Consider the following 9,930-nt stretch of genomic DNA (forward strand, 5'->3'; position numbering starts at 1 on the left):
TGGGATGCAGGACGTTTTTTGGCTCCCATGTCTTTTATTGTCAGATTTATTGTGATAAAGTTAAATTAGTTAAAGAGTATAAACTAGCGAAACAGATTGCTTTGAGAAGTAGGGAAGAATTTCAGAAGAAAATTTAGCAAAGAAAGTGGAGGAAAATTGGTGGAGAATAATCTCGTCCAATTTACCGTATTTATAGAAGATGAGCAACGGCATGAAAACCCTAGAAATTGCAAAACTCTCAAAGATGACATCACCTAGCCGTTAAAAAGTGTCCAACGGTAACTAGGAGTCTAAGAGTCATTGATTAAGTGTAATTCTCTTTATTATTTAACCCGGTAAAAATTGACATCTCACCCCTGGCCTGGTTCAGCACGGGTAAAATGTCAAGGGGCAATTGTTAGGCCCAGATTAGCCTGGCCTGGCCTTAACCTGGCCTGACTTTACAAGGCTGACTAAAGAAGACGAAGACCGGACCATTCTAGCTATTATTGCAATCAGCTTGCCTTATACTGGAAGAGAAGCCTAAAGGAAAGCATAGAATAGCCTGAAAGAGCTCTCGAGCAGGCTGTATTGAATTACCAGACAATGTGACTATCACATAAAGGAAATGATCATGCCCTATTTTCATCGAACACCAAGTCCAATTCCAAAAGCATCTTATTCCCATATAACTGATCGTATAAAAGGAAAGAAGCCCACGTTCATTGAAGAGGACTCAGTCAAGCGGATTAATAGGAGGTGTGCGCTATATTTCAGGAAGTAGCTACCAACAGCTAAGAGGAACGTTGAACAGCATCCAACGTTATCATTTGAGAAGTATAAATAGAATGAAAACACGATTGTAAAGGGGAGACACTTTTTGCTTATTAATCAATATATATCACAAATTATCCTCTATTTTCTCTCTAGTAATTGAGTTTATACGCTTGTTTGTATTTAGCCTATATTAAAAACATAATAACACAATTTATATTATATTCTCTTCTGTCATTCGTTCATACTTTTATTTCTAATTTATAGAACTAGATACCCTGATCACGTAATAAATAGGCCGGATCCTTTCAGGAAAATCCTGCTAAAACAGGTAAGGTCCAGCCTGAGACTTTTTAAACAACGTGTTATTTATAATGGTATAAGTGGAGGCTTTGATTTTCAGGGCCCTTGCTTCGTTTTTATCTTTAGGGAGTATCCCTTGTAAGAACCAATCATAGTAGGGTTTAGTCCAAGAGGTTGTGTCTTCCTAGACGGGACAAATTTGATCAGGCCTTTCTATGGTTGGTTCCAACAGGTGGATGATGGGTATTTTATCAAACACAGTAGGGCTGAAGTTTGATCCCAGGCTGGCTAGGGCATCTGCCTGGGTATTTAAGTCCCTTGGTATTTGGTTAATGTCAAAGGTTTTGAATTTTTTGCAAAGGTTTTTGACATATTCTAAATAGAGCATCATTTTTGAGTCCTTTGCTGCATATATTCCTTTGACTTGGTTGGAAATTAAGAGAGAGTCAGTTTTTACCTTGAGGTTTGCTACACCGAGTTCTATACATACCTTTAGTCCAGTAATCAGGGCTTCATATTCAGCTTCATTATTTGTGGCTTTGAATTCACAACTAATAGCCTGTGCAATTAGGTCTCCCTGTGGTGATTTTAGGACTAGTCTTAGGCCAGTGCCTTTCATATTTGTTGCTCCATCCACATGTAGAGTCCATTCCTGGTCTGTCTTATGGGTGTCAAGGTGATTGACCTCTTTTATGAGGTCTGGTTCTAGGGCAGGATTGAATTCAGCCACGAAGTCTGCTAATGCCTGAGATTTAATTGCCGTCCTGGGTTCAAAGGTTATATCATAGGTGCTAATTTGTACTGACAATTTTGCCATTCTGCCTGACAACTCAGGCTTTCTCAGAACAGATTTGATAGGCAGGTTAGATCTTACAATGATTGGGTGACTCTCAAAATAAGGTTGAAGTTTGGTACAGAACATTACTAAAGCAAGTACATATTTTTCAAGTAAGCCATACCTGGTTTCTGCGTCTAGGAGACTCTTACTTACATAGTTGACTGGATGCTGTTGGTCGTCAATTTCTTTGGTCGACTCCACTTATGCTTGTCTCTCGTGATGATAGGTAGACCGTCGGGGGTTCTCCTTTGTCTGGTTTGGCAAGTAGTGGAGGTGTAGTTAGGTATGTTTTGAGCTCTTGGAAGGCTGTCTCATGTTCAGGCAACCATTTGAATGCTTTGTTTTTCCTGAGTAGGTCATAGAATGCCTTGCACCTTACTGATGATCTGGAAAAGAATCTATTTAGGGCTGCAACTCGTCCTGTCAGTTTTTGAATGTCTTTGACTGACTTGGGAGATTCCAGTTCTAGTATGGCTTTTATTTGTTCTGGGCTGGCTTCTATTCCTCTTTTGGTCACCATGTAACCTAGGAATTTGCCTGAAGAGACTCCAAAATGGCATTTGGATGGATTAAGCTTCATGTTGAATTCTTCCAGGATCTTGAAAGCTGTTTCCAAGTCCCTGACGTGATTTTCAGCCTTCTTTGATTTGACCACCATGTCATCAATATAGACTTCCATTGTGTCTCCTATTTGGTCTTTGAACATTGTATTGACCAGGCGTTGGTATGTTGCCCCTGCATTTTTCGTGCCAAAGGGCATTCTTTGTGTAGCAAGATATGCCTCTTTTCTCGTGATGAATGCGGATGTTCCCGATCGATGGGTGCATTTTGATTTGATTGAATCCACTTGAGGCATCCATGAATGTCAGGAGTTCATGCCCTGCTGTAGCATCCACCATTGCGTCTATGTGTGGGAGTGGAAATGGATCTTTTGGGCAGGCTTTATTGAGGTCTGTGTAATCTACACAAACTCTCCACTTGCCATTCTTCTTTTGTACCACCACTACGTTGGCTAGTCAGTCAGGGTACATGACTTCTCTTATCATCCCCATGTCCAATAGTTTGTCCACTTCTTCATTGATGATAGCATTTCTTTCAGCGGCAAACTTTCTTCTTTTCTGCTGGATAGGCTTATAAGACTTATCTATATTTAGTTTATGTGTAATAATATTGGCATCTATACCAGTCATATCAAAATGTGACCAGGCAAAACATGAAGATTTACTTTTGAGAAAACTTACTAATTCTGGCCTGATGTTGTCAGGGACATCAGATCCTACAAGTACATGCCTGTCAGGATACTCAGGATCTAAAATTACTTGATCTATTTCCATTTTGGTTTCTTCCATATGAGTTGTCCTGATAGGGTACTGTAATTGCTAGGCGAGAGACTTACCTGCCTTGGAAGGCTTCAGTGAGTCAGTATAGCATTCCTGGGCAGATTTCTGTTCACCTTTTATGGTTGCTACTCCCCATTCTGTTGGTATCTTGATGCACTGGTGATAGGTGCAGGGTATGACCCTTACGTTGTGGATCCATGGTCTTCCTAGTATGGCGTTGTAGGATAAGTATAGGAGTTACCTCGTTGTTCATGTGTATAGTTGACTTCTGATCTGTCAGGTCTTGTGTAAGGAGATGGCCTGGAACTGCTTCCTCTGTGGTTAGAGCTTTTCCTGTTGACTTTGCCATATCCTGAATTGCTGTCAGTATTGTCTGCCTTGTAGCCTTTGTCCTCTTTCAGCCTGATATAGCCTATGGCTAGTGCTTGGACATCTTCAAAGGTATGACAGGGCTTCATGGTCATTGCATCGTAGAAATCACTGTCCAGGGGTAGCCCTTGCCTGAAAGCTTCAACGGCTGTTCCAACATCACATCTGGGGATTGAAACCTTTTCTTTGTTGAATCTTGTCATGTTGGATCTGATTGATTCTCCAGGCTTTTGTTTGATCCTATATAGGTCACTGGATCTCTTTTCTAGCTCCTCGCTTTCGGCAAACCGATGATTGAAAGAGTTGACCATGTCGAAAAAAGGACTTGATGCTTCCATTTGGCAAAGGTTTTATGTACCATTGCGGGCGGTCCGTTCGAGTTGTTCCAAATCCCTTACACATGCAGACTTGACGTAGTTCATCGGGAATTGATGTTTGCCAAAGATCCTTTGCTTGTAGTAGGCAACATGGTTTTGTTGATCTGTGGTCCCATCATAGATTCTCATTGAGGGAACCACAAATTTTTTTGGCAGGTCTATTTTTGCTATTTTATCCACAAAGGGTGAATCAGCATAGCTTTCTGGATTTGCTTCTTCAATTGGGGTAGGAACTCCTAGGATCTTCTCAAATCTTTCATGGAGTTTTTGGATTTCCTGGAGCATAGCCATCATAATGGCTATATTGGTTTGATCTGGTGATGTTTCTTCATTTTGGAGTTCTTCAGAGTCTGTTTCTTCTCCTGTCTTGGACTTTGGTGGAGTAGGAGTGCCAATATTGGACAAATCAATATTCCTGATGATTGAGAAGAATGGTGTGCCAGGCTGAACTTTCAACTTTGATCCTGAAGCTTTCTCTCCCAGCTTTAGTTTTAGGCTGGATTCTGACTCTTTCAATTTTGCAACTTCTGCTTCAGCCTGGGCCATTTTTTGTTGGTTTATTTAACGGGAATAATCCAACCTATGCGTATCCTTCTCATATTAATCCATGCTTAAGTTTAACTGAGAAAAAACCGACTTAGCGCATCATTTAACTTCTATTGAACTTGGAAAATTTTCGACCTGTTGTAACAGGTATCCTATTAGGTCACTTGATGTGGTCCCATTTTTTTGTTTTTAATCTTCCTGAAACGTACCTGCCTCCATCTTGTTCTTTTTCTTCAACTTTTCCCTTTTCCTCCATTTTTCTTCATCTTCTTCTTTTTCCTCCATTGTTCTTCATCTTCTTCTTTTTTTCCCATTTTTCCTTGATTTTCTATTTCATATTATTTGTTCCATATTTCTTTGTAGTTGTTAATTAATGAAGACACAAAGTTATTCACTAAACTCAAGTTGTTCAAGTCTCCCGAATAATGTATTTTGCAAACACAATGTTGCAGCGGTTTTGAGAACGGTGAAGAAGGGAGTTAATGCGGGTAGAAATTTTTATGGTTGTTCTTTTTGGCCGGTAAGTTAATTAGATTGTTAATTTTAGAATCGGTTGTTATGCAAACACATAGCTAAGTTGTTTTTGTCTAAACTTGAAGCTAAGTTGTTTTTGTCTAAACTTGAAGCATAATGACTGCCATTATTTCGAGTTTGAAGATGAAATGAAGTCAGAGCATGAGCAGCTGAAAAATTTAGAAGAGAAGATAAAGAAGCTAAAGAAGAAGAATGAGAAATTGAAGAACAATGTGCTGCTATTAAAAGAAGAAGTTAGGAAACACTGTAGATGTGAAAAAATTGGGATGATTATGTTAACTTTATCTTGGGTATTCTTTGCTATTTGTTGGATGTTGAAGAATGGTGTTTGATGAAGTATATTAATGTAATGAACTATATGTAATTGTACCAAACTTTTGTTTCCATGGCAATCAGATCATGTCATTTCTTGCTCAAATTGTTTCCAATGTTGCTTACAAATTCTTCAAAATGAACGGCTACAGCAATCACAAGTAGCTAAACTACTTAAAATGGTACTGCTGTAGCATATCCTTGAAAATAAACTACTACATAATTCTTCTAAATATCCTACACATATCACATATCCTTGAATATAAACAAAATAAACAGCTGCAACAATCACATAATTGTCTATGTTTAAACATGAGGTTTTCAAAATAAACTTGCTGCAGCAATTCAGATTTGAAGATTTGGTTTCCCCTTCAAATGTGGTTTGATGACACCTGAGTTGTTGGGTTAGTGTTGGATTGACTAGGAGGATGGTGGATATTCCTAGGTCCGTTGAAGTTGTTTGGGGAGTTGGTGAAAGCATTCCCGTGACCATCAAATAAGACTCCTAATCCCTGGGGTACCTGCAATTGTAATTTGAGTTCAATTAATGATGAATGAAAAACATAAATAAAATAAGATTGTTCATCAGCTACATCAAGTGTCTTACCCTTTGTCTTGAAAAAACTCCTCTTGAAGAACCTCTTCCTCCCCTTGCACCACCTCTTCCATTAGACTTGATTACCCTGCTATTCCTTCCTAGCCTTGAAGGGTGTGCAGTAGGTTCATGATTGGTTTGGGAGTTTCTAGAGGTTGTTGCCCTATTGGACTCAGAAGTACTCACATTTCTAGGTCTGCCCCTAACTCTTTTAGGAGTTGGTTCAAGCAATAAGGTCCCTTTTTGAGGACATCTTCTTTTGTTATGATCTTTAAACTTGCATATAGAACATGTCATTTCTAGACCATGTTTTGTTAACTTTCCACTTCTTTTTGGGTCTTCATGTGGATCCCTTCTCCTTTTTTTTCCTTGGTCTACCAGGACCAACCTTAATGGGTGGGGGAATCATTGGGGCATCAACTTTAGGGCAATGCCTTTCTCCTGGACAAGGGACTATGGGGTAGTTGTATGCCCTAAGATAAGTGGTTTTCCTATAGGCTTCATGGACAAAGTCCTCTTCCTCAGCTTGAATGTCGAATATAGCAGCTATAGCATGGCAACAAGGCACACCTGTCACATCCCATTTCCTACATGTGCATGTCCTATCAGCAAGATTTACCTTCAGTTCATCAATCCCACCCCCATTCCCATCTTTCACCTGATATAGAATAGGACTAGAGGGTAAGGGTGTACAGTAAGCTGCCTTTTCTTTTTCAACTTCTAACATTTCTTGAATCTTAGGGCATATACCTCCTACTTACTCCATTTCATTTTTTTGGACACCAGTCTTTGCATAAGCATGGTTCTAATGTCCTCAAGCATATAGATCAAATGCTTGCTCCTTGCATTTATGATGTAGGCATTAAAGGTCTCTGCCATGTTGTTCACTATGACATCATTGGTTGTTCTTGTGTTGATAAATGCCCGACAAAATAGGGTAGGGTTGCATCTTATAAATGCATCAGCAGCTCTAGGATCCACCTCCCTCATAGTTGCCACCGCTTCATCAAAATCAGCTTGATTATAGGCCTTTGCACACTGCCAAAACATCATCTTCATTTCCTCTCCTTTGTATGATTTATGCCAGTTTGCAAAGATGTGTCTTGCACATCTTCTATGCTCAGCTCTTGGAAACTCTTTGCTCACCATACTGACAATACTCTGCAATAATGAAGCACTTATTGTGTCACTAATACAGAGTACGAAAAAGATTATCCAGAATAACTAATATTAAGGAGAAAATGAATTAAAGAAGTATTACCTGATGCTCATCAGAAATGATTGTCCAGCCCTCACCATCTTCCTCTCTTAAAGTTGTTTTCAATTGTTGAAAGAACCACTGATAACTCTCATTATTTTCACCCTCCACTACGGCCCATGCCAAGGGGTACATTTGTTCATTGGCATCCCTTCCAGTAGCACTTATTAGCTGACCCCTCAAGAATGTCTTCAAAAAACAGGCATCAATACAAAGAAGATTTCTACCACCTTTCAACCAACCTTGCTTCAATGAAGCAAAGCACACAAACAACCTTTGAAACACTGGTTCAGAACCAACCACATGAGGATTGGTACACAAGGTGAAAATGCTGTTAGGGTACTCTTGTTCAAGTACTGACAAATAACTGCCAAGTTTTGAGTAATGTTCCTTCATAGAACCATGCAACAACTTATGTGCATAATACTTGACCTTATAAGCAAAACCTTTCTTGATCATTATCTTATAAGTTCTCCTGACAGTTTCTATAATATCAGCTGCTGGCCAGTGAGGTTTTGCCTTAAAAACATCAAGAAATTGCTTTGCTAACCAAGTTGATTTTATTTGCCTATTACTTTCCATGGTCCTCTGACAGTTGTGGGTGTTCTTGACAGTCTTAACCAAAAAAAAAGCTTGCGTATTATCCCAACTACCATACAATTTGAATGGACAATCTTTTTTACACCTTACTCCAAGTCTTCTACCCCTTGATTTATCACTCACCACAAATGTACAATTTCTAACTTGTGCTATAGAATATCTAGTAACACAATCCCTAAAGAACTCTCTTGTAGGGAATCTAATCCCTACACACCACTTTAATTTAGTAAAGTCAGAATGCTCATTAACAATAGGTATTGAAGTCTTTCTCCTCTTACCTGGTACAGAATCATCATCACTTTCACCAGGAGTGTCTACTTCATCACCACTCTTATCATAGTCACTCTCACAACCCTCCTTTGATCCACTACTTTCAGCTCCAGTGACAGCAGGTTCTTGACCAGGTAAGAGTGTGGATGCAGCTTCTAGTTCAAGTTGCTTAACTATTTTCAAAGCATTGACATTTCACTCCTTAACTTTGTCCCTAGCTTCTTGTAGCTCTTCATCATCTGAGATGCCATCATACAAAATATCTTGCTCTAACAAATTCTCCTCGGCCTCATTTTCAATTAACTCCCTAGCTTCTACATTACTTCCATCATCATCACTTAACTCCTCACAATCAGGCTCATAATCAGGCTCACCTTCCTCTTTTGAATCTTCCTCCACCACGGCAGCAGTACTACGACTTGCTAGATCTGACTCTTCCTCATATGTATTAAATGCATCATTTATAGTAATGTCACTGAAATCAAAGGTACATTCTGGAGTATCAAATTCAAGGTTTTTTGGGGTAAATCTAGGTGATTTTCTTTTGAGTATTGTAGATGCTTGGCTTTCCTTTTGTGAGGTTTTGGGAGGTGTTGAGTTTAGGGTTTCAGAATGTGGTTCTTTAATAACAGTGTGAGAGGTAGAGTTGCTTTTTTTAGTGTTTTTTTGAAGTGGTCTCTGCTTTTGAGATGGGTATCTTATTCCAGCCTTTCTCATTGGGGTCAATTTCTTGGAACACTTAACAAGACTTGTTAAGTTACTTTCTTTAACATTACCCTCAATTAAATGCATTAAGTTAACCAAAAAACCAGCAGAAACCAGGTAGCATTCAACAACCCTCTCAGATACAGCTATTTTACACATAATTTGAGCCCCTTTATCATCTACTACTCTCTCTAATTCACCTTCGGAATTTATAAAAAATATAGCATCAACATCCCTCTTATAATTCCCACACTTCTCAGCCTCCTCAACAATGGTAAACCAACAAAACTCATCAATGTCAATAGTCATGAATCCTACACATTCTCCCCATATACACCATACCAGATTCATTTCTAGTAAATGAACCACCATACAACAACTTCAGAGTAACCGAATCCAAAGAATTAACCTAAATAAAATTTCAAATTATTAAATTAAACATTGGATTTAACAGTTGGCTGCATAATTATACCAGTTCCTTCAAAGTCGTTCAATTTATCATCAATTTGAATCATTTATCTTTATCTTTGTTGCAAAATACTAGTAAATAATCTTGACCAAATACATCCCACTCCTTATACGAATAACTTGATTTTACTTGATTTAACACAAGAAAGAAACTTGTACAAAAATATAGTAAACATTAGTGGAATTCATCATCGCCCTAATGTTATACACACTCAAAAAAGACAAATTAATGCCACCTTCAAATGAAAAACGTGTTTTAGTTATAAAGACAAACACAAGAGTCAAGAATGTCAAAAAAGTGATTTGTTAGGAATGAAAATCGCATACAAATTGAATGATGAGGATTGAAAATCGAAATAAATAGCGAAACTTACATGCGCCATATGAAACTTCAGTGCTTGATGATCATTAATAATCAATGATGGGATGAACTTAGCCACTAAAGGGGGGATTGTTTTAATTTAGCAGTAGAATACAGAGGAAGAATTTAGGGATTTTATTTTCAATTTAGGGATTTGTGTTCTTAATTTGGGATATTTGTTTGTTTAAGTGAGAGAGACGATGATATGTGTTTAAGAAGTCAAGGAAACCGGTACATTAGGTATCCCTTCCATAAGTTCAATAGAAGTTAAATGATGGGCTAAGTCGGTTTTTTCTCAGTT

The 9,930-nt window shown here is 38.4% G+C and overlaps 1 protein-coding gene across 1 annotated transcript; it reads right to left on the reverse strand.

Moving 5' to 3' along the window:
• Positions 1–6,307: 6,307 nt before the first annotated feature.
• Positions 6,308–6,694, reverse strand: LOC141655611 (uncharacterized). The gene has a single exon (XM_074462681.1). It carries the CDS (start codon positions 6,692–6,694, stop codon positions 6,308–6,310), a length of 387 nt encoding a protein of 128 aa, XP_074318782.1.
• Positions 6,695–9,930: the final 3,236 nt, after the last annotated feature.

Source organism: Silene latifolia, chromosome 5 (assembly GCF_048544455.1).
Source record: "Silene latifolia isolate original U9 population chromosome 5, ASM4854445v1, whole genome shotgun sequence".
Taxonomy (NCBI): domain Eukaryota; kingdom Viridiplantae; phylum Streptophyta; class Magnoliopsida; order Caryophyllales; family Caryophyllaceae; genus Silene; species Silene latifolia.

Coding starts and splice junctions, on each gene's coding strand:
- LOC141655611 (XM_074462681.1), bottom strand. CDS start 6,694: ATGTTAGAAGTTGAAAAAGAAAAGGCAGCTTACTGTACACCCTTACCC.